Genomic DNA, 25,467 nt, shown 5'->3' with positions numbered 1-25,467 from the left:
TTTCTCTCATGATACAATTAGATTTTATTGTAGCAAGTGACTCAGGAACCAATTGTCAGCACTATTTACCTATTGTGGAAGGCAGAACAAAAGTTCATGTTTAATGAAAAGGTACTGGGTTTTGATCTTGGTAATTACAGATACTTAGTTTAGCACTTTTATTGACTTTTCTGGTTTTACCTCTTTTTTTCTTTTAACAAAACCAAAAGCTATTTTGGTGACTGGACTTATGTGGCTGTGATGGTGACCACTGTGCCCTCACTCATTTGAGAAGTTCTTTTAAGTTTGCACTGTTTTGTGAACTGACTCGGAGCATGAGGTAGCTGTTAACTGATCTCCAGCTGATCCTGCTGGATCTCTGTTTCACAGGAGTCTTTGATTTCTCAGAGTCAGACACTAAATAGTAAATCTGTTTCCTTCTTAAGCCTGGTCAAAAGCTCAACAGTCTGTAGCATAAAAGATGGTCCCAACCTTGCAGGCTGCAGGAGCTGCTGCAGCACTGGATATTTGCAGGTCACACCCCCCTGGAAAATCCCTGGCTGAGGAGTGAATGGTTATCACCATTCCTGTGCTGCAGGATTCAGTGGGATTGGGTGTGATAGCCAGGAACAGGATCAGGGGCAATGCCTTGGTGTTACTAAATCTTGGCACCTGTCAGCACTTTCTCAGGGAAATCTGTAATGCTGAGTGTCTCACTTCTTCTCGGAACAGTGAGAACACCAGGATCACCTGTGTATGACTGCAGCCTGTTCCTTCAGCCAGTTCTGCTGCTGACACCAGCCACTTTCCTCTAGGCACTCACTGCAAAACAGCTGCAGAAAGGCAATTTTAGGGTTATCCAAAGGATTTAAGGAGTACTTAAATACAAGTAGAGAGGGCAGGTAACTGAACTCTCTTGAAATTTATTGCAATTTTCAGCAAATGCAATGTTTCAGTGGCCTCGTGCACTAGGTGCTGCAGCCCTGACAGGCAGCTCTTCTCAATGCATCTCTTCATGGCACTGCCTGGAGTGATCCTAGGCCTGACTCTTCATCTCAGCATTCCCATTCCCTCTCTCCTTCACCAAACACTTCTCCCATTGAAGAGACAACCTTGGAACAGTGGAAGCCACTGCAAACAAGCCACTGTCTCCTCACTTGTTGCTTGTGAGCAGGATCTGACTCCAGCTGATCTGATTCCTTCTGTTCCACTTTGGTACACAGGAAATGTGGGGATTTGGAGTTAATTCCCTTCTGAAGAGCCATGTCACCTGCAACAGAGGCTCCTGTAGCATCAGCTCCTTGATGATGTGAAGAGGATTGCATGGATTTTAGGATATTGCTCCCTGTGTAGAATCTGAATCTAATCTTGAGGTGGCATAAGAAGTGTAGCAGTGGCTATATCCTGATTCTTGGTTCCAATTGCACACCAAAGATAGGTGATAAAATATTATTTGCGTTAATTCCCGTATTTGTTTACCACATTTTTTTGCTCTGGATAAATATTTTCATCTTTTCCCCCTACAGTGAAAGTGCTGATGTTGGGGCAGAAGGAAAGTGGGGTGAAAGTGGGTGGAAAGCCAGGTCACTGCTTGCTTGATCTTGTAGAAATCAGACTAAAGAACAATTGCATTAATACCAACCTGTAATTTCATTAGGATGAAATATGGTAATTTTTAGATGTAAACCCACTTATTTTCATTTCTGGAACTTTAAATGAAAACTTGGTTTTGCTTTAAGTCCTGTTTGGAAAGTGATGCAGTTGTTTAAGGTATGTATATATGGTGAAGATCATTCTTTTTCTGTGTGAGATCTGGACTTTTTTTCACTGTACAAAATGCTTACTGTGCACCCCAGGTTCGCCTCCCAAAGCCTCCAGCAAATCCAGCTCAGCAAAAGGGAAAAAAGCCACAAGGTGAAGAACCTGCCCATCAAAACAAAGTGTGTGTGGGGGTGACAGGCACACAGCTCCTGGAAGAAGGAAAGCCAAGTACACGGAACAGGAGGCGTCCCCAGGCAGAGCTGCAGCAGGTGAGGATCTGGGTGTAGCAGCAGCACCCAGCTCTCCATGTTCATTAGCTCCTTGTCCATACTGTGGGGTGGGTGAGGAGGAACAGGGCTGGAAAAGAGCCGCGGGCTCTGGCACAGATTCCAGAAGCTGGCAGATGCTTGCTGGCTTCCAGTATTCCAAAGAGGAGCCTGAGGGTCTGGTAGGACAGGGCATAAGTGCCAGGAGGGCAGTGCCTGACCTGGCCCAAGCCTGGCACCTCCAAGTGCTGGATCAGGACCTGGGCTAACTGTGAACTTACTGAATTCCTTTCAGCAAACAGAGTTACTGTCTATACCTCAGTGGGCTCCCTTGCCCAGGCCTTCCCTAAATCCAGTGCAGCAGAAGGAAGACATGGGGCACAAGGACCACAGCAGCTGCCTGAGCAGGCCCCAGACCCGGGGAACACGCCAGCAGTTCCACGTGGAAGAGAAGCCATTTAACTTTTACACTACATGTCAGGAGCCTGAGCACCCAAAAAAGGTGAGGGATTTGGTGTTACAACAGTTACAGTCCCTTGAGAAGGAAAGATCAGCTTTTCTAAAAACAAGAGTTCCAAAAACCCCTTGCTCAACTATGTGTACACAAACTCTGTTTGCCACAAACACTAAAGGTTTGTGATTATGCAGTATGCCTGTATGCACTATTGGCCAGCTACCACTGCAGTCTGTGTAGCTGCAGAGCAAAGCTCTGCATGTGGATGCAAATTGTTATTTCCCAGTTCTTCTGTCTCTCTTTGTGGGCCCCGTTTTTGCTTGGTAGAAACTTGGTTCAGTAGTTTCCTTCTCTGTGTAGTGGAAAACTTCACAGCGCTCGCTACTTAAGTCCTAAAATTCTGAGTTTTACATCAGAGGATTTTAGCAGTTACCAAACTCATCTTGAATATTATTGTAAATTTAATGCATAAACGGGCTGAATGGTTTCAGTCTTACTCTTCAACCATACAGAAAAAAAAAGAAAAAAAGAATCAGTTTTAATACAAATAATACAGCACCATATCCATCTCCACGATCACCCTGTGCTCCTGTTCTCTGGAGCTCTGGTGATTTTAGTGAGTGGATTCCACCCTGGTTTCCATTCATACAAACAAATAACTTGGTTAAATGAGGACAGTTTCTAATGAGCACAAAAATGTAACTTTAAAGGTAGCTTTATGATTAATCCAAAATTCTTTGCTTCAAGCAGTCTGATCATCACTGCCTGGAGACTCCGGTACAAGCTGAGAGAGGGAAGCAGCAAAAGCACAGCTGTACCTGAGAGCACCAGGCAGGACAGTGGTGAGCAGAACCATCCTGGGAGATGTTTTGGCTGCCAGCAGGGGATATGGAGTCTGACAAGTCAAACACAACTTTGAAATAGGAAAACATTCCACTGTTACTTCCTAGTCCTCAAATGTAAAGTTTTTGCAGAAAAGGGACCGATCACTGGGCTGGTGGTTAGATGATATTTGTGTTTGGATTTAGTTTTTCTAATGGAAAAGCTGCTATTCCAATAGGATTAAACATACTGTTTCTATGTAGAACCATTCTGCATAATAGGGGGACTTTAAATAAATGTCAGATAGCACTCAAGCCATTCAAATGAGAAAGTGGAGAAGGAAAAAAGGCAGGATTCTCTTAGTTTCATTTTGCAGAATTGCTCTCAGTTCCTCTCCCGTAATTCAGGAGCTTGGTAATGGAAAGCTCTGTAGGAAACCAAAGCTGTCCCTGGTGCTAAGGGGCAGTTTTAAAGAGAGTCAAGTCTTGGCTAAGTGAGAAGTGGGATTGTGGTGTTTGCAGATCCCTTCAGAGGGGGAGGCTGGCCAAGGACAGCATTGCTGCTGGAATTGTAGAACAGCCCTGGTACCCCTGGCCAGCCAGAACAAGCCCCACTCTAAAGTTTATGTTCCTCATGATGGGCAGAAGTTTGGCTTCACTGTGAAATGCAAAATTTACACAAATCAAGCCAGCACATTCACCCCTAAAATCATGTCTTGAGTTTCCAGGATAAACCTTTATTAGTAAGAACACAGCAGAGACTGAAAATATTAAAACATTTTTGGACACAAGTCAAAGATAAAGAAGAATTTCAGCTGTAGACTTCAGCAGTAAATATAGATATGTCTCTTCAGGAGGTGTTTAACCATACTGTATGTTACACACTTACCACACAATATCCATACAAGTGCAAATTCCAGAGGTAAGACTCAGTAAGAATTGTAATTCTTTTTTCTAGGATAACTTAAATACCTCAATGGCATCTCTGGTTTTTTGATTCACATCTCACTTCATATTTGCTTTATAATCACAGCTATTTTTCCCCTGCAGGAAGACACTGCAAGAGAGCTGCCACCATTTGACCCCTACAGAATACTCTCAGAATCCCGAAAGAAACACAATCACCTTGTAACTCCAGTTCCTGCAGCAGCATCCCACGCTGGTGCTGACACCACTCATCCCTCTCTCTCTGCTGTGTTGAGGTTGGCCTTTGCTGATCAAACCTACCCCTACACTGCAGCTGTTCTGGTGCTTCTGCTGCTCATTGTCCTGTCCTTGTATCTGCTGTGATGTTGCTGTTCCTGTGTCTTCAGTGGAGTGCAGTGGTGCTACCACCACGCAGTTTTTTCCTAGAGTTTCTTCGTTGAAGATTTCAGTGTCAGGGGCTTGAAAAAGAAGTTTTTAAATAATCCTGTCAGTACATGTCTGTACAGGCAAAAGTTCTCATCTGCACTCAATAGTTATAGATTCTCTGAACTACTCATGCTGGCTTCTGTTATAAATGTTGAGATTCTTTTTATTGTTTGTAACTGAACCTTTTGTTACGACATTAAATAAGTGTCATTAAATATAAGGAAGTGTGGTCTTTAATTACTCTGGCATTAGTGTGGGGCTGTCTTTATACTGTGTCAGAAAACTTTCAGTTAAACACTGATGCATCTGCCTCTTCCACTCTAGTTCACTCTTACTCCTTGGCTTTCCTTACCTTATTACAATAGGGACATTCACCAAAGATGACATTAAAACTCTGTCTGCTGGTAGGAAGGCCTTGTAGCCACTGCAACACAAGAAGTGGGTTAAAAAGCACATTGGTTTCATCTCCAATTTAAGAAACATCTATTAATTACCAGAGTTCAGCTGATGAACATCTGACAGGGTGCATGCAAAGTCAGCCTGTGATTCCCTTTCCCAGAGAGCTCATGTAGGAATTGGGGGTGACAGGACACGTGACTGCCATGTTCCTTATGGGCTCTTGTGTAACGTAGAATGCAAGTGGCCAGTGGTTGTTGTCCAGAACGTGCCAGCCAGCTAATGCCAGTTTGTGCCACTGGTCACTTCACCTCATAGAGACAGGCCTGGTGGAAGGGCTGCCCACAGCGAGGATCATCACACACGTGGTCGGGCGCGCTGCCCTCCAGCCGATAGGCGTAGCAGATCCCACAGTCCTTGGCAAAGTCCTGCAACACAGCAGTGCAGCTGAAAGGCAGGGCTGGCCTTCACCTGTGGTTTTCCTTCTGCAGTTTTTGTTGGCTGCAATTACTATATTTTGCTTTCAAGACATACATATTTATGTCACAATGGCTTAGAGTGAAACTGTGTTCCAGGTGTGGAAGATTTGACTGGGTTGTATTTCATCCCTTACTGAATTACATCTCATTCAACAAGCATTTTCATACTTTTGATCACTTTTTGTTTATTAACTACTATGATTTGTCACTAGACATAGATCATATTTTAATTTAGAAGCTTTTTGAGTGAACGCAAAGCTCGTAATCCAGTGTTAAAGCATTGTCAAAAATTAGTTCCCAGTTTGTTTGAAATGCACCAGTATTTGGATGGCCTCTTGTCCCCTCTAAGCAGCTCCCCCTAATTAGAACTGAAGTCATCAACATCCATAACAGAATGTTTGGATTTTCCACATCTCATTAGCCACTCAGGAACGTCCTCTTTTCCTTTTAATAGTGGAGCCTGTTATTAATGTCCTCACTGCTATGAAGGCCACAGGGAAGTGTGCACCTCTATTCGAAGGTTAACAAGCTCTGAAACTGTTGCTTGAAGTTCACAAGTCCTTGTGACAATGAATTAATCCAATTACCTCTCAAAAGTCCCCGATTGTCCCTGGCTCTTAGAAAGTGACCATTTAAATGTGACTTATTCAGCAATAACGACTGATCCTTAGCCAAAACCAACTTACGCTTTTTTCCAACACAGCACGAGATGGAAAATCAATTCCTAGGAGCTCTCTCAAGTTCTGTAACAAACTGATTTCTGGATCCCTGTGGGTGGGAGAGAGGAGAGAAAAATCCACATGAGGAATGGCAAACACCATTTGGGTTTCCAGCCTGCTTTACCGGGGACACTCACCACAAGTGCATGTTGTTGTTGAGTTTAGTTCTCAGAGGGTTCACTTCTGCAAACAACAGACAGGAATAATGGCATCACCCCAGTGAATCTCCAGGCTCCAGGCAGGGATTGGGATCAGAGGTCTGAGTCCAGAGGAGAAACAAGTGGAATTTGCTGCCTTACCGTGATCTGCTCCAAGGAAATAACACTCTGGAAGCATGTTTGGATGGCGAGGATCTACCTCTATGTTCACTGAGACATTGTTCCCTGCAAGAAGAAAGCAAGGCCATGGGGAAGCTTTGCAGTCAAGGATTTGAAAAAGGAACCATTTTAAAAGGCAGTTTTAAATTGGTTTACTCAGGCTGGGTTTCGTTAAGATCAATAACAAATAACAAAGTTGGGAGGTATTCAAATGATTGTACAAAATATCAGCATATATCAATATTTACATTTCCACAAACTGTAATTAAAATTAGCAACTGGTTAATTAAACCTGTCAGGCTTGTGTTTCTTTTAGACTTGGCTTAACCTTTACACTTACTCAGAAAGAAATGTAATCAACCGAAGCTAGATGACAAAATCCATCCAAAATCTTGGTGAAACTTCAAAGGTAGAGACATATAACTTACTAATTCATTTTTATCTTTTATAGTCAAAAAGAGAAGCCCAAACACAATATTAAGCAGCAGAAGTCAGTCCCCTCCCCAGCAAATTCCAGGACTGAGACAACAACGCTGTACTTTTGAAACAGCAAATATTTGGCTTTACAAGACCCCCCCCCCCACCATCCCTGGATGTTCCTCAGAGGGAAGCAGCTCAGTGGTGCTCTGGATCCAGCTCCAAAACATGACAGCAGAGTCTCTTCTGAACAAGCCCAGGTAAAACCCAACCTTTTCTGTAATTAAAGCTGTGTTAAGCTTTCCATCCTGGAAGAGGTGGGAATGAATGAAATCAAAGTTCAGAGGTAGCTGAAGGTTCTCTGTGCCTGACAACAAAGGGCTCAAAGCCCCGTCCCTCCTCTCCTCAGCTGTTCTGAGGCACTTTTTGAGGCTTTTTTCCCCTTTTCCTTGGCCTGTGGCAAAGGGCAGCAGGATCAGGACAAAGACCCCCCTGACTGCACACACAGTGGTGTCTGACCCACGCCATTCCAGCAACTTGCTCAGCTTTTCCTGTCCTTCCCTCCACTCCCATGAAGCAGCTTCCCTCCAGCTCCTTCCTCCCTCCCTCGACAGCTGTCAGGGACAACATGGGTCCACTCTGTATTCTCACATTTCTACAATTTGCTATTGGTGAAGTGGATTTTATATAATTATAAAATTCCTTATCCTATGTATGTTAAGACCTTAAAATGCCAGACATCAGCATGTAAACTGAGGTACATTTTCAGGTGTTGACAGAGAAGGCTCATTTCTTTTTTATTTCTGTCCTTTCCCCTTGCTTCCTTTAACCCCCTTTTCCCCTTGGGCTGCACTCCAATATTCCTTCCACTCCAGGACAGGATGAATCTAGAGTTTAAAACTCTGGAATTTGTGATTGAGGTCAGGGCTTCACCTAAGCTGATTTTTTAAAAATACTGATTTTTCTAGGGTTACCATCTAAGTGCTCAACTGTTGACAGTTCCATGCTCATCACTGACAAATACATAAGGCTTTCCTGCAGAAAATTTCATTTATCTGACACCAGAAAGTTGTAATGAATATCCCAAACAGGATCAGCTATTCTGATCAGCTATTCTATTTCTATTTCTGTTATAGAAAGTTATTTTTTTAATATGCAAAAGAGGAGTTCTGTCTTTGGTTTTAAGTGCTGCCTTTCCTTTCCCAAACCCAAAGAAGCACCATCTGATGAGACAAGCAAAACAAAACGGCTCCCTGAGTTTTACTTCTCAGATCCACTGTATCCCTTGAAATCTGTTCCTACCTATTGCAATTCTTCTGCTTGTAGCGCTCCGTGTGGGATTTTCTGGCTCAAGCACCCATGTCTTCCCATCGATTTCATCAAGGGCATCCCAGAATTCCTTCAGCGACTCCAATGCTGCCAGGAACTGGTTGTAAATGTCTATTAAGGAGTTCTAAGAAAACAAGAAATTTAAACAGATTTCATTGAGTTTCTACCAGTAGCCTGAGAGAATATTTTAAAACCAATTTATTCATTTAAGGAGTGCTGAAATCCATGTGTGTGTCCCAGTGTATCGTGATAGCATTAAACATGGAATATCACCTAACAACCTCATCATTATCTCAAAATTAAGCAGTATAAAAACAGGTGCTTAAGATCAGCTTTCAAACCCTGTAAATAAGGCATGAATAGAAGAAACCATCTAATAAGCAGAGGATTACACGTGGGGGATTTCAATATTTGAGAGTGGATTATACAGAATCAGAAATATCTTTAATTAGACAGGACAAGAATGCTAAAGAAATCATTTGAAATTATCAGTGGGCAAAAAGAAGTCACCATTTCCCCAGGAAAAGACTTCTCCAAGAAGAGAAAACACTTGGTGGTCAAGGGAATCCTTTGCAGGTGCAGATACCCATTGAGGGGCAGATTTCAGATATCTTGAGGTTCAAAAGAAAAAGCAAATTAAACATTCTTTTCTCAGGCAGGTATTTTTCTATGAATTAAACAAAATACAGAAGGAATGGTTTCCTTTAATCTCTAGTGATTATGTTCTTCCTTTCTCACCTGGACAAAGAGCAGCAAATTATCTGAGTGTTCTCAGATGAAGAAATAGAATTTTTCTACATAATAACTTTTTATATTTTGTGCATGTGTATTTTAGAAAGAAACAGCGTAGCTTGGTAATAAAATGCTACATTTTTCCTGCTGTTGTTAAATTATATTAAACTAGGAAAGCACCTAAGCAGAGAAGTGTGAATTCTGCCAATCTCAAAATGTAACGCTTATTATCTTTAAAAGCATTTTGTTACTTTTATAATACCTGAAGTGATATAATAGTGTCAGTCACTTAACCACATCTTAGAGTATAGTATCTTCATCTTAAGTACTATTATTTCCAGTATTTTAATAATTTTCACACAGTCCTGAAATGTGATCTTTTGTGCTCTGATGACACTTAAATTAATAGCATAATTTTCTGGTACTTGCAACAGTTGCTTTCCATTTTGATTTTTTACATTTTTCTATATCACATACAGATAAATCCTCTAATAATCATTTTTATCTTTATCTTCCGGGAATTCAAAGGGTTTCACTAGAAAAAAGAAACATCAAGGGATTATAACCCACAGATAAGTTTTAAAATCCAATTAATTTTAATACTAATTGTAATTTTTCAATGATGTTCCTTAAAAAGGTAGTTAAATCTTTTTTTTTCCTACACTGTTCATTTGATCTTATTTGCATTCTTCACTGATGTTGCCAGCTGTCTCCTGCTCTATACGTACATGCATCTATAGCTATTTAAATACATCACCTGCTTGTCATGCAAACCATGAAAACTCCAAGATTCCTTTTGATTTGATTAACCAACTAATTTTTGGTCGCTGCCCAGCACTTTTAGAACAGCCTGAGATCACATTTTTCTCTGGTCTAAATTACACCAAGACCATTGTTAATAATGTCTCACAGCACAACTCTGTTTCCTGGTCCCCCTTGTACAAATGAATTAGAATTTGTGTAAAATATGTCAAAATTCCTTGGAAAACAAGACATGCCTCACTCAGGCTGTCAGTGCTGCTCACCCTCACTGTAAAAGCACTCACAAAGCCAAACTGGTTCCTCCATCCTCCATAAACACACTGGCTTTGATGGGTCCCAGGAACTGTGACCCCAGTGTCACCTCTGTGTTATCAAATCCATGGATCCCACATCCATTCACACCACTGACTTTGTCCAGGGAAAGTCAGATACTCTGGACCTCCCTGTCTCCAAGGACCTTCTCTTTTACCAGGAAAGGATCATGTGATTTCTCAATCTTTTTATTTCCATTTCTATCCTCTGCACTCTCATCTCCCCCTCATCACCAGGACCTCCTCATGCCAATTCCTTTCTTCCTTCAATTCAAACATTATCCCAAGCCCACCCTTGTTGCCCATACACCATTCCCTCCAATCCAAGGAATAAGAAAGAATGGGAAAAAAATCTCCCTCTACCCTTGGTTCTTATTTCTAGAGCCACAGAGGCTGGGAAGAATAAAGACAAAATCTCGAGTCTGTGCCTGCCAAAAAACCAATGAAGCCTTTCAGGAACTTCTTAGAAGTGCTGTAACCTATATGGCTGTTCTGCCAAATTTCAAGCATCTGCTCCAAATCCTGGATAAACTAAATAGTGATCAAATGGTGGTAAAAAAAGTTCTAATTAAGGTAAATACAGAACAACTGATTGCAAATTATTTTTCAAAAATAGATATAAATGCAATCTTTATTCTGAGATTTTTTTTTGGCTAAAATTCTTCCTAACACAAAATTTGCTTATCCAAAATTAAAACAACTGCAAAGCCCCCTAATAAGAAAGGTGAAATAGCCTAAACTATAGGCACCATTACCTTCTTGCCCTCCATGAATTAATAAATAAAATACAATTTAATAAAGCAAACAGTCATTAAATGGAAAAGGGATCACCTAAAGAATTTATGATTCCTTAGATTTGTTTGGAAACATTTCCTCATCAACAGCAGATTAACAATTTCCCCTCTCCTTAACAGAAATCAAGCCAAGACACAAGCTTGAAATCTTTATAAAGTGTCTTGTCAACCATCTCCATTTCCTGCATTTACAGCTGGTGCCTGTGAAGTTCCTTTGCCAAGAAAAAGCACAATTACTACGCTTTTTATTGTGTTTTCCTCTAAATAACCCAAGAATAATCTCATTCCCACCACTCCACCTTCTGCACCTTGCATTCCCGTTTCCTTGCTGGCTGCTGCACGACCTCATTAGTCATTAATTTCCACTCCCATGACCTTCATGTAGCCAGCCAGGTGGGCAGTGGTCAGTCTGGAAACCTCACCCTGACATGAGACACCCTGATTCTGCAGAGCTGCACTTCCAGCGTGTGCTAAAACTGGAGACAGCACATTTATCTGGTTCTTTAGAAAAAGGCTATAACAGAAATAAGTAGATGTTCTTGCACTTGTCATTGAGAAGCGCTCTGCATTTATTTGGCACTTAGAGCAGGAGCAGCAGCAGCAGCATTGCCCTTGGTGCTGATTTCTTACTACTCTAAAACGTCTCCTCTGAGCCAGAATCCACTGGCTGTTGCTGCTCATGCTGTGAGACACCTGCACTGGCTACTGGGCTTGTCATGACGCACAAAACCCCACCATCTTCAGCTTGACATTGTGCAAGTTATAATTATTCATCCAAATGAATATGTCAGAGCAGCAGCAGCAGACCTCTCATCAGAGCAAAAGAAAAATACATCAAAACATTATCAACCCAGCAGGAAGACAGGGACCATAAGGAAAATTACCCATTTTTAATATGGATGCCATAAAGCCATGTCTATTATTATACGGAAGGGAAAAAAAAAAAAGAGAGAAGGAAAAAACCCAACAACCCCTCAAGTTTAAAATCCATGAGCCTGAAATAGGCAGCAGCACACACAGGGGGTGGGAAAGAAAAATCAATTACCTGCAATCTATTTATATTTTCTTTCATAAGAGTTTATATTCTAATGGTGCCATTGCACCAATTTAGTTAAGCCTAGTCAATTTATACTTTAAAGGCGTAATATTAAAAGTTTAAGACCAATTGGTACCAAAACACCACGTTATTTCACTAGAGAAGAGGTGCAGCCTGTTCTTTGTCCCTTTTAGGAACCAAAATTTTCATGCACTTGAATACCTGCTGAATTCTGCTACCAGTGGTGTTGCAGCATTATCTAAGCTTAACCCATATTTTATCACGGTGTGAGGGCTGCTTGCCACAGTGATTCCCACACATTTGGAAAATAAACACAATTTACACAATTACCAAAGTCATTTGTCCCCATGAGTGCTGGGTTCATGTCACCCCCACACAAAAGGTCAATTTGCAAAAGCTGCTGTACAGCTAAAGCATTTCTGTCTGCTGGTATTTGGTTCAGGATTAGGGCAGGCTCTCTGCAGCTGGAATTAGTGTCTCATGATTTCAGAACAGGCTCTTCACTTACACACAAACACCTTTTGTTCATGTTTTCAAATAGTCCCCAGGTAATTCTACCTGGAAAAAGATTTTAAGCATCAGAGTGTTGTATTTTTAACAGAGGATTTTTCCTTGGCTGTAGTGCCAGTATCAGTATATTCCCCCCCCATTTTTAACTTGTCAAAGGCTGCTCCATGTCAGGTTTTCCCAGAACATTTTATTAAAACACGAGTCCATCTTTAAAATTACTAATAGTAAACACAGAGAAGCAGTCACTGTCAGGGATGTTTGAAATGTTGTTAATTTGAGGCAACATAAATTGCAAGGCTGTGAAATTAATACAACACTGTTGAAAATATGTGTTAAGTTTGAGGTTAAAAACAGCACTTGAAATCCTGGCCAGAGTATAGGGACTCCAGTAAAATTAAAGGGAAAAACATTTATTTAAACTGTTCCAAACCATATCAGAGAATCAAAATCTAAAATTACATAAATAAATACATTTTTCACTTGCAGTGGTTGATCCTTGCAGTTATTTCCTCTCAATATTAGTGGGTCTGAGGTGACACACAGAACATTGAGCTCTGCAGAAAAATTATATGCCCATCTTAAATTCATCCTGCTGCAACCTCCCAGCCATGTCCCCTATATAAGGTATTTATTGCTGGGTAGAAACCCTTGTGAGAGTTAAAATTATCAGGTGCAATCATTTATGTAAAAACCTATTTTCCCAATTTAAATGAAATATCTATTATTTTCTACATTCAAATTAGCTTGTATCTGAATAGTCACATTTAAATTCATTTAATAAAGCACACATGCACTATTCAGAAAGAAAGGTACATGAAATAATGTGAAAGACTCACAAAAGAGTGTGGTTCTTCACAGCAGCAATATCAGTTAAACTAAGAAATTAGAATTTCATTAAATACTTTCCTATATTGATTATAACTGGAAAAGTTTTATTAAGTTATGAAAACTCTATAGGATAACCAACTCCTTTTTTCAATGTCTGTCAACTTCAGAGGGTGTTTCTTTTCTAGAAGACAATAATTTTTTCTATATTTCACTTCCTTTTCACTTTCCCACCATAATTTCTAGAGAATCTTCTGTCATATGAACAGCTTAAAAAAACCCCCAACCAGTACATACAGCATGCAAGATACATCTCATGGCAAGGATGATATTTAAGGTACTATGATAAGGAATATGGAATTCAGTGCTATTACATTTTCATGAGCATGTACAGAAATAAAATGCACACAGGGAGAAAAGCTGGAGTTAAAAACCAAGCCAACCCCTTGTTACCACCCCTCCATTGCATATGCATTTTTATTTTAAAAAAGCTGCCTAGTCCAGCAGTTACCTGTGGCATCCAGGAAACAGCAAATGGAACAGGAAAATCCACAAGGCAATCTGGTGGTTCTGTGGGATACTGAGGGAGGGAAAGAAAATACAGTTTGGGATTTTTTTTTCTTAGGGATTTAAAGTCAGACTGATAGTCAGCTGCCAAATTTGATAACAAAATATGAGCACATCAAGCATCTTGAGAACTTGGCTCTGAGAGGAAACAGTATGTAGAGCATTTTCAGGAACAGTTATGAATGTTAATTATCATTTAAAGAAGAAAGCTACATGTAAATGTTTTATATATCAGTATTTAGTAAAGGCAGGAGAATCACAATTTGCTGTGCTCAGTGGTCACAAAGGAACATTAAAGAAACCTTAAGAAACAAAGAATGAAATATTTTTAAGAATTTCTCATCAATTATATATACTGGAAAGCAAAGTTTAAAAATCAAACAACCCTTCCATGGGTCACGTAGTAATTTTCATTTAGGCTAACTATTTGTTCTAAATGGTAACATTTTGCTTTTTAAAACTGAAAGTAATCTAGAGTACTCAACTACTTAGTTAGAACTGAGTGAACATAGACCAGAATTAAAAAAAAAAATTTGATCCAAATTAAGAGATAACAATAAGAAAATTTTTAAAAGGCTGTTTTAAAAAAAAGAAGCTATAAAATGTTTGATAACTCCATGACATCTTCACATATTACAGTTACAATCAAATATATATGTCAGAAAACATCCTATTTTCCTTAGGTCAATTTAGGCAATTATTAAATACAATATTTATACTGGTTTTCTGAGCATGCAGCTAACTTTATCTAGAGAAAGCATTTTCATAGCCCTTGCCAGATCATTCAGATAATTACCAAAGTGTCTTAATTACTACACATCAGGCAAATCCTTCCAGTGGCCTATTTGAAGCCTTGGGGTCTGAAATGCTCCTGCACTGATCCTAATCAAAGAAACAGCATAACAGAAATAAACACACTTTTATTAAAGCATGTTATCAAAAGAAATGCCTTCCCAAAAGACTTCAGCCAAGTCTTCTCAAATGTAGTGCCTGTGTGTATGACGGCAAATTAAATCCCCAGGTCACCAAAACAGTATTCCACACATAAATTTTGTCTGGCAAGTTTAAATGCCAGATATAGTTTAAAAAGGACAAGCAATTGATCCTTCATCATCAAAACCACTTGAAAACAAAATGAAAAAAATGAAAACAAAAAGAAAAAGAATGATTACTAATTAAAAAGTCTGATAATCTAATCTTTTTATTATATACATCTTTAGTTGTTAGATGGTGCTTTCTACTGCTATGAGGAGTATTCAGCTATTTTATTACTATCAAAAAACCCCCCCCACAAGCTTGTACAAGGACAGAAAAGGGGAATCTCCATTCCTTCAGGACAGTGCTAAGTTAAGGCTGAACAGAAGCAGCCAATGCATAACTGCCAGTTTGACCATGGCAGCTGCTTGGGAAAAATGAACATTGCACTGTAATTTTTTCTGCACTTTTATACTTTCAAACAGTTAAAATACTTTACTTCTGTTGTCCTAAGAGCAAGAAAACCTCAGGGCAACAGGTTGCACCAAATTTCTAGTGTCACACAAAGCATATTTATCCCTTATAAACAACACAACCTGGTTCCTCTCCTTGCACACTAAATAGGCCATAATTGTACCTCCAGATGGATTTTTTCCATCAGTGTATTTAATAATGGACTGACTAGCAAATTAATTATGCACTCATTACTCTCTGCATGTAGGACAGTTTTAGTCTTTCTAAAAATCTGCTTGAGCAACACTCATTCCCAAACAGTATTTTTTCCCCTACAAAGGTAAAGCTTGTTCATGCTATGTAAGACTAAAAAACTTCTAAAAAGAAGTTCCTCCTGGTTTGTAAAGGAACACAGGATGCCTGTAAAGGTGGGATTTCATCCTACAATACCATGGTCCCTTCCTCATGCTTTCAAGATTCTAACTTGAGGTGATGGACTACAGACAGTCCCAAACAACAACATCCAGACACTTTTAGATCCCTTTTTCCCCTGGATTGATCTTCTGAAGATCACAGTTATTGCCAGGCAATTGCCACCACACAGCCTGGATATTCACAGTCTGTGGTGGGAGATTTATGCCTTGAAATGAGACATTCTATGAAGAAACACTGTAATTTGAGTTCAGTGATAAGTACCAGGAAGAATTAAATTTTTTCTGTTTCTGCAAATGCCATGGGTTTGATTTGCAAGTACTGTCAAAATGAGACATTTATTTAGACTAAAAAAGAAATAATTTTTCTGACTGACTTCAGTTTTTCATAAATCTTTACATCTCTGACTTTAACAGCAAGACTTGTTAATAACTAACCCAACATCCTCTAATTCTTGTTCTATGCACAGTCTCTGGATGGAGTGATAATGAAGGAAAGTCTCCCAGATGGCTTTGTCAGTAATCCAGTAAAATGAGTACAATATCAAAGTGTTTTTCATGTGATGCACAGATGCATCTTACAGATAACCATAATCCAATATTAATTTTAAATATAGTTAGTCTGAAAACTCAAGTAAAAAAAAAATTAGCTGACCTATTACTTTGCAGAACAGACATACCAGCAAGCAAACCAACCCTCTAAAATCCTAATGACTAAGAAAAATTGATATATTTCACGGAAGCCTCAAGACATTTTGTCCCACTTCACTTTACCTTTGCATTTAACTTGAGAGTGATGAGATGCTGTCGAGCACAAGAGTCTTCAGCTTTTAACTTGACTGTGGTCAGCCCAGTGTCCACATAGGCCACTCTGGAAGAGAGAAGAAAACTCTCAGAGCCCTGCAGTTGCAAAGGACTGAAATGCTCTGATTAGTCTGTTACAAATATTAATCAGAAGAAGCCCTATATGCCAAGCATTTCTGCTGCTGCAGATTTACTGCTGCTAATACACCAGCCTAGTGCTTAATGCAGTCATATATCTCTGGGTTATTTACAGTGTGTGTCAGGGCTCACGCTGTGGTCAGTGAGCACCGTGTTGCAGTTTTCCATCACCGGAACCTTTGACACACACAGCATGTTCCTGTCAGCCTCTACTTATGTACACATTAAACTTCCTGTCAAGTCTTTGATCCATTTCTGCAGTTTCTTACTCTATGAGACTTTTATGCTCTTGATTTGCTTTTCTCTTCAATGAAGTTCTCTTTTATTATCAATACTATTATTGTGGGAAATTCAATGAATATTGGTTCATATTCCAAAATTGATTTTCTGCAGAAAATAGTACCTGAACAGGTACAAAATGAGTTATTTATGATGATTTGCCTTCATTACATGACAGTTTTACACTGTATTCATGCACCCTAGCAAGCAGAAAGTACATACTAAATGTGAAAAAGTTTTAAAGCTTCTCACTCTTTGCTTAAGATGTCACTGTTCGTGTCTCCCACCACAATGAAGATGGATACAATTGTAAAATATATTCTTCTCTACAGGTGGATTCTGCTTAGTGGCTTCAACAATTGCCAAAAAGGTTCAAACCTTCCCATATATTTACCAGTAAAATGGGCATGTGGATATTTTGGCATTTTTACTATGTCATTCCTGTGTGAAGATAAAAAGCAGTCCAAGATAATTGCACAACTTATCACCCAGACTGATGGAAAGGCCTAACAGGGTTCAGAGAGAGCATCTGCTTGCTGGCCTAAGAAACATTTATTTTTTTTAAAACCACTACATACTAGAAAAAGTCACATGGTTCTCTCAAGTGAAGCAGCAACAGAGTTGTAGAGGCTTGTGGAGGAAAAAGTAGATGTACACTAAAGGGTTGCACATCCCTAGGAAGGCAGTGAAAAGAAGAAAATTGTCTACGTAAATGAAATAGCCTCAATAGGAGAGAACTGAAAAATACAGATGGAGAAAGCAGTAGAGGTAGTAAGAAGGGAGAGATTATTTCATGTTTAATGCTGATTAATGCAATATTAAAGAGACCTGCAGATTTCTGGGAGTTTTTCTCCATAACAGCTGAAAGAAAGACAAGTCTTGATAAAAGTGTAATTCAACTGCAGCCAGTTAAACCTTGATACACTTTGAAAGAATTAGAGGATTCTTCCTCGAACTGGGGGGGAAAACATCATTACTCCTGCTTTGTTCCAACTTTAGCTCAAAAGTGTATTAGACTGGGATTTTACCTGCTCTGACAATCTTCTTGTTTAGACCTCTTCAATCTCGATTTATAGGAAAAGTATGGATTCTTTTAGCTTGTATAAACATATAAGGATTTGTGTACATAGGCCATATTTCACTTATACAGACTTTTATTCCTCTGTAGGCTCCCTCATTTTATCACAGAAAAAAAAATAAAAAAATGAATAAAAGGAATCAGCATTAAGATGGAATGCCTCAGGTAAATCTCTGAAGTCCAGCATGACACACAAATGACTGAGAGCACAGGCCAGGCAGGATTCCCTGGAAATGGAGAAGGCAAGAGCAGAAGATACTTTGTATGAAATAAATGGGAAAGTATCATGCATAAGAGCTTTAAGATTTGAGACAACATGGACTTAAGAGATACTGGCAACCTTTTTGAATCCCCACGAGGATTATAAGAGTCCTACAGGTGCTTCATAGTTGATAATTTGCTTTCCACTGCCACTGGCTTAACCAGCTTGAGTATGGGAAAGTATTAGAAGAGCCCTTCCTGTCTTTACTCCTGCAGTAGTATCTCTCTCTCCCCAACCCAAGCCCTTCAATTTTTCAGTCAGCTTCCAGCACAACCCAAAACTTGCTAGGAATGAGTAAATCTGGGGTACACAACAAGCAAGGGTTTTTCCTGAGAAAAATCCTTAAATGAAGCTCAAGGTGTGAGCAGTGATTGCTCCTCAGTGCCAGCACCAAACACAGGCAGCTCTGCTGAAAGATCATTGCAGGATGTTCTTAACTGCCATGCAAATCAAGCATCACCTACAATTCAAAATCAGCCTCAGTTAAGAGGCTTCCTTAGAGAGTCACTTCAGTGCTAAAAGCACTCTGAAATCAAAGGTGTGACTTGCTAATGGACTTCACATGGCCGGCCCAGGTTATTCTCCTTCCAAGTCAGAGCAAACCTGATGTGATTCCCTATGTGCAGTGTAGTCCTTTGATCAGTGACTGACTTCCCCAACCCTTCTTCAAGATTTTGGGTGATGTTTTGGGGTTTTTTTGGTTGGTGTTTTTATCCATTTTGGGAGAGCAAACATAACTGAAAATTTACTTCCCACATGTTTAAGAAATTTTACCTAATATTCTCAGACTTGAGTCTGTGAAATCTAAGTAGAGTATGGCACAATTACATATTAACAATGGCAACCACTGACAAAAACTTCAGCTGATTTCTCAAGGGTGTTTTAAATCTTTAAATACAAGTGGGGCTTGAAATTCCCACTTACTGTTAATGACATGTTGTTGATCTATAGAAATCAGGTGGGAAAACTCAAAACTCTTCTTACACCTAAAGCTTCTTTATTTCATTTAGCACAAGATACACCTGTTAAAGTTTTGGGTTGAGAGCCTTTCATATTCTCCCCTCCACTCATGAATTTTTTGGTAGATTTACCTTTCTGTGGAATAAATAAGAAATTCCTCTAAGAAGATCCTTGTGCTGAAAGAGCAGATTCTTTAAAAATTATTATGCTAATTCTAAAAAAAAGTATGAAATGTTTTTATGAAAGCATAAAGGTAAATGATGATCAACCATAATCTATAGGGTCAGCTGTACAAAATAGGGAAAAAGAGAACTATAAATATTAACATTAAGTATGTTTAATATCACAGTAGTTTATAAGTCAAAGAAGAAATTATTTTTTAGTAGTGTATCACCTTTCAGCTCAGTTATGTGAGACAGAAAATATCCCTAGAATTGATACAGGTTTGTTGGGTTTTTTTTTAAATTTAAAAACAAAGCAAAATCAGTTTCTGAATAGGGTACATTAAGAGAACAAGTACATTTGATATGTTCAGCTCACAAATACAAAAGAGAAACAGATATTCTAAAGATGATGTTTGTTAAGAACTAATAATCATACCTGTTCCAGCCCAGTATTTCTAGATCTCTGACAAGGCAGGAGTAGTATTCTGGAGGCCTTGGGATGTGCAGGTCTTGTGTGTTCTTTAAAGCAATTTCCTGTTTAAAAGAACATTAAAAACATCATTAAGAGCAATTTCAATATTTTTGCATCTATTTAGCCATGTGATTTTTGCAATTCATTTGGAAATATTAAGCTTATGTAAAATTAACTGTACACTGCATTTGTTTTGTTATAGCCTCCAGCTAAAGCAGACAAAGAAGCTGTTTGGTAAATTACTTCAGATAGTGGTAATGAAAACATCTGCAATTTAAAAAAAAAAACCCACAGATGTTGACAACGGAGTCTTCAGATGCAAATATCAAATGTGCCTCTTTTTCAGCTAATAAATTTGAAGTCAAGCATCTTGACTGAAAGAACATTTCAAAGGAAGGTTCTATTAAGCCCACAGCTGTCTCCTGGGCTCCACTGCCACAAAAGAAAACACATCTATGATATTCCCCATATTTTTAATATTTAGATACATATATATACTTTATATAGCAATCAAAAAACAAAATCAATTTCTCAGTTTCAACATCACAGGATCCCTTGGAGTAAGTTTTGGTACAGACACTCATCAAGAATATAGTAATGTTTCAAAAAGAACTTTTTATCAAAAGTTAATGCTACTGTGAAAAATAAGCCCTAACCATGTGTTTCAGTTGTGTTGTGCTATTTGTTCTTTAAAAGTGAATTTGAGCTAAAATTATGCTTAGAGAACACATACATTTATGACATCTATAATAAAGTTATTAATAATTTAAAATAAAATAAATTTAAATGAAAATATAATTTATAAGACAAGTTTAACAATTATTCCTGTCCAGGTCTCCTACACAGTTGTCAGTGTTTTCATTCTCTGCAGTAACTGAGAATCACTATTTTGCTATCTTGAATGAATTATACTTTCACTGCATTCTCATTTTCTGAGTGCTTGTGTACATAGGCAAATAGATTGGAATAACTATTGTAAAGCATTCCAAAATAGACATTCTTGTTTAGGCCAATTCCAAGCATAGCAGAGCAGCAGAGTAATGCCAGGACGAATTTCTGCTGTGGTTTTGAAGAATACTTCCCATGTTTTACTCCTAAAATAAAGTAGGCTGGATGAAGTATCCATCAGCAAGAATACTCATAGAATTCCCAGTTACATGTTTATTAAAGGGTTTGCTACTCTTCAACCCCAGACCTGCAAAACTTTTAAAAAGAGAATAAACACCAGCCTCTGAAATATTAGGGAAACAAAATAAAAGCTTTCTGCATTGTAAAATTGTTAGGTGAAAGCACCTCCAGCAATCCACTGACTTTACAGCCCATTGTATAATTACAAGCCTGCCTTATCATCTAGACAATAACAGGAATTCCAAGAAAATCACTGCAAAGATAATGGCTCTACACTGAGATCCCTTGCTGGGATTTTAAATTTTCTACAGCACTCCAACTTCCAAAGAATACAGTCACTTAAAATCCTAAAGGATATTTATACAGCTATTACATGAACAGCATATATACAAAATCACCTCTTCTTAATAAATAATTTTAAAAAAGCTCTATATCTATGGGACAGTAATCTGTAAAAGACTGAAAGTGAAACCCAAAGCTCTAAGAGCATCCCATGTCCCACACATATATTCTCCCACTCACCAAAACAGTTTTCAGCTCCACCATAAAGCTGACAAGATCTGGACAGCTGTGCAGCCTCTGGAGAAAAGAGAGGATTAGTTAATTTTCTGCAACTTCTGGTGGTTCAGCCCAACTGTTTTTCTGGTATTGTCAAACCAAACATAAAAAAAGACCAAGCGCATTCCACATGTTTTAATTTTGCAATTACAGAAGAGAAGTTCCAGGAAACTTTACTGAGAATGAAACATCCCCTGGTAGCACTCATTTATGTATTTATTGAAACCATGTCCATGAGATGCAGTGTCTCAAGCAGCACCTGTTGCAAAGGCTCCTCCTTGGAAACAAAGTACTCCTTAGGACTCCAAGGCTGCTGTATCCTCACTCCAAAGCTTCCTTTGGATACTGAGATGTAATTTAGATCCCAAGAGTGAACTGAGTCTATTAATAATTAATGTGAATTCTCTCCTTCACATTGTGAACAACTTGTAAAAAAGTAAATACATTTTCAAAAAAAACAAAATCTGTTCTAATTGAGAGACTAAAGAAAAATTTCAGTAAAATGTCATAAGTCACTTATTAACAATTGTTACAGCCTGATCTCCAAAAAAAAAAAAAAAAGAAGACTAAAAGCTGAATAAAAAAAAATTACTAAATTCCACCCAATTCTCATTATATTTACTTGCAAATCCTCAGACATTTAAAAATAAATCTTGGCTCTAGAGTGAAAGGAAAGTTCTTTAACCCTTTTAGAATAGGTGTCCCAAGGTGTCACAGAATCATTATAAACAAAGATTTAAGAGTATTTAATATTAATAATAATACTTCAGTAAGTGGTTTTAAACTTTTATACCTGCTTCAAAATGTGCCGATAGCTGTGCAGGATCCTCTTCAGACGCCAGCTGCACTCTACCCTGGACAAACAGAGTTTGTACACATTTCAAACTCGCAGTACATGACTTTTCAAAGAGAGCAGAAAGCCTTCCACACACAACAGCACAACAGCTTTTCTTGGAAAAAAACAAAGGAAGGAAACAGTACTTCAAAACTGTGTTCAAAGTTACTTAAAACTTCCAAATGTCACTATGCCAAAGCCCATTAAAAATTAAGCATCAACCTGCAAAAGCCTGCTCTGTGCTGAAACAACAACATCATTCTTGCAAGCAAGTGTAACTTCATAAAATACAATAATATTTAAAAGTGATAACCTGAAAATGTCAAAGTTACCTGTAATGCAGTTTTAATTACCCAGCCTAGAGTGTAATAAAGCCATGGAATGCCACATCTGCTCCCAGTTTGGAGCAGGCTGGCCTAGGCAGACTGTGGGATACAAAGTTAAAGCTCATCCATGCACATGGATTAGCCTCTTTCACCTCACTTCCCACAGACTGCTGGGATAAACACAAAAATATGAACAGGGCTTTTAAAGAAAGTTGGGTCATACCAATTAATAGAAATAGCAAACAGAAAATGAAGTTAAAAAGCTCTGTTAACCATCATTGCTTAAATTGCTTACATAATTGCTTAAATTTACAACTTTGCACTGAATTTGTTTCCCAAATGGTGACATACAAATGATCTATAAATACAAATTATATAAAAAATATAATTTTTTCCCAAGTACATCGCTTCATATATGTAAATACAACCAATTAATTACAGCATGTTTCAAAGTTAATTAACAACAAAATATTTTGATATAGGCAATGCTTATTGTCAGCATTTATTAACACTGATGCTGTGCAATTTTGTTGCAAGGTTAAGCTGAAACCAGTGAGAATTAATTAATAACATTGATATTGGAAAATAGAATCACTCATTTTTATCTCCATTATTGCTTTTATCAAAATTAACTTTGTTACATCACACTTAGAAATTGCTACCATAAAAGTCTCTTACCTGGCATTTTTCAACTGCAAATCCATTGGTAGCAGTATCCTGATGTGGAAGTTTCTACCCTTGAAAAGAAGTATTTAGTTAATAGGAAGGTCAGAAAAGAAAAATATTAGACACTTGAGGGAATGATTCCCCATCAGATCAGTGACTAAAAAAGAAAATTCGTCTTTTCTGTCTTTCAGGAATATTATTCAGAATCTCTTTCCTTAGGGATAAAAAGCAGTATGAGTGACAGGTACAAATAATGTTGATTTTAATTCTGAAGCTGAAGTACTCTTGACCTTTAATTCACAATATTCAGTAAAAACTCTCCAGTACATCACTTTTCATAAAGCAAACATAACACCTTTCAGGAGAAAAATAAACCTTATCCAAATCTGTACAAGTCAAAAACATATAATTTAATCCAAAACATGCTACTGTACATTAAAGTTTGTCTTCAACCCCAGTAAGACAAAACAGATGCTTATCATAAAAGCAACTACACTAAAAAGAACCTTGGGCACTGATCCACAGCACATTTCAGCAGAGTTTTACAAACTGTAAACAAAAGCAGCCCCAAGTACATAAATTTAATTTTTTATTAGTGCAATCCACATGGGGCAGATTCTACATCCCCCCTACTTGTGTTTTCAGTCCTTATTGAGGTTCTCCTTCTACTTTCTTATGGGATGACCAAAATAAAACTGATATAAAGAAAGTCAGTGAAGTCTCAAAGCAAAGGGGGCAGATAACTTAAAACTTTTATTCCAGACCCTACCCCAGCTCAGGACACCTTGAAGTTGGGAACACTGGGTCCCCAGCACAAGCAAGGCATGGACACACGGGAGTTAATTCAGGGAGGGGCTCTGAAGGTCACCAAGAGCTCAGAGCATCTCTCATGCCAGGAGAGCCTAAGGGAGCTTGGACTATTTAGCCTGGAGAAAAGAGGGATCATGGAAGACTGAAGAAGGTACAGCCAGATCTGAGTGACACACACTTACAGGTGACAGAAATACAGGAAATATCACCTAAACAGAATAAAAAATAGTTAAGAGGGGGATCAGAAACTGGAAGAAGCCATCTAAGTGGTTGCACACTCTTGGTCGGAGATATTCACAACCAGGCTGCAAATGGTCTAAAGCAACTACTTAAGGCAGAGGACCTCCAGAGGTTCCTTTCAATCTCAAAGTCAACTACATTTTTGACAATACTAGATACTAGCAGACACAGCCCATGTCTTTTGCAATCTACTACTTCCAGGCTATTTCTAAATTAAAATGCACCCGTTCAGAGCCCTGTGTAGGTGATGTTTCAAGGAGCCACAGCTGCAGTGTCAGTGCAGGCAAAGGCGGGCTGGGAGCACGCTCCTCACCCTGCCTCAGGCGCTGTTCTGCCCCTGCACCGCGCTTTCCACATCCCCAAGGATGATGCAGCCGCTTTAGCTGAAGCCTCAAAAGTAAATGAAAGGAAAACACCCATTAGTCATTTATGTCAACTTTTACCACAGGCCATGAACGCGGGCACATTCAGCCTTGCCCCAAAACCACTTTTGTCAGCGCAACTAACCCAGCCCAGAAGGCAACAGGAAGCCATTCCCAGGGACAACCTGCGGGACGGGATCCCTTAAGGCAGGAAAACGGCATTCCCCAATTCACATTCCCAGTGGCTCAGCCAGGAACCCCAGCAGAGTTGAACCCCTCAGTCAGCAAGACGGGAAGCGCTTCTCCCTCACAGCCAGGCGCGGCACGGCGGGAAGCGATCTCCCTCCCCAGACCCAGCAGAGCGGGAAGCACCCTCCCTCCACCTCGGAGTAAGGTCCGCCGGCCAAGCCGCGCCCGGGCCGCGGTACCTGGGCCGTGACAAAGCCCTCGTAGGCAGTGCCGTGGCGGTCCTGCGGCAGCAGCAGCGGGCATTGCCGGAGCAGAGCCCGCGTCCCCGCCATATTCCCGCGCGGCGCCGCCGCCGTTCGAACGCGAGGCCCCGCCCCTGCCCGCCGGCGGCGCACGCGCCTGAGGGAAAGGGAGGGCTCGTGAGGGGCGGCGCGCGACGCTGAGGCGGGCGCGCACCTGAGGACAGGCGCGTGCCGCTGAGGGGTGGG

The 25,467-nt window shown here is 39.4% G+C and overlaps 2 protein-coding genes across 4 annotated transcripts in view; one reads left to right on the top strand and one right to left on the bottom strand.

Annotated features, from left to right (window-relative positions):
* VRK2 (VRK serine/threonine kinase 2) overlaps nucleotides 1-4,854 on the top strand; it is a 36,466-nt gene extending 31,612 nt beyond the window's left edge. For 2 of the 3 annotated variants that reach the window (XM_018918084.3, XM_018918081.3), the window contains 3 exons: nucleotides 1,836-2,009; nucleotides 2,302-2,508; nucleotides 4,332-4,854. In XM_018918084.3, coding sequence (XP_018773629.1) covers nucleotides 1,836-2,009; nucleotides 2,302-2,508; nucleotides 4,332-4,571 — 621 coding nt within the window. In that variant the 3' untranslated portion in view covers nucleotides 4,572-4,854. Of the gene's footprint in view, nucleotides 1-1,835; nucleotides 2,010-2,301; nucleotides 2,509-3,210; nucleotides 3,303-4,331 lie in introns of all 3 variants that reach the window. The other variant, XM_009093713.4, reaches the window with a different exon arrangement.
* On the bottom strand, nucleotides 4,528-25,354 carry FANCL (FA complementation group L). Its single transcript, XM_009093810.4, has 14 exons — nucleotides 25,219-25,354; nucleotides 23,391-23,449; nucleotides 22,345-22,405; nucleotides 21,516-21,572; nucleotides 19,830-19,927; nucleotides 16,483-16,579; nucleotides 13,794-13,862; nucleotides 8,265-8,415; nucleotides 6,528-6,611; nucleotides 6,366-6,411; nucleotides 6,196-6,277; nucleotides 5,342-5,458; nucleotides 4,987-5,058; nucleotides 4,528-4,666 (listed from the first exon to the last, which is right to left on the bottom strand). The coding sequence occupies exons 1-14, from the start codon at nucleotides 25,309-25,311 to the stop codon at nucleotides 4,631-4,633; spliced, it is 1,122 nt and encodes a 373-aa protein (XP_009092058.1). The 5' UTR covers nucleotides 25,312-25,354; the 3' UTR covers nucleotides 4,528-4,630.
* Between the last annotated feature and the right edge of the window lie 113 nt (nucleotides 25,355-25,467).

This window comes from Serinus canaria, chromosome 3 (genome assembly GCF_022539315.1).
Source record: "Serinus canaria isolate serCan28SL12 chromosome 3, serCan2020, whole genome shotgun sequence".
NCBI classification, from domain to species: domain Eukaryota; kingdom Metazoa; phylum Chordata; class Aves; order Passeriformes; family Fringillidae; genus Serinus; species Serinus canaria.
The sequence above is the reverse complement of the archived record's forward strand: the minus strand, read 5'-3'. Positions and strand labels throughout refer to the sequence as shown.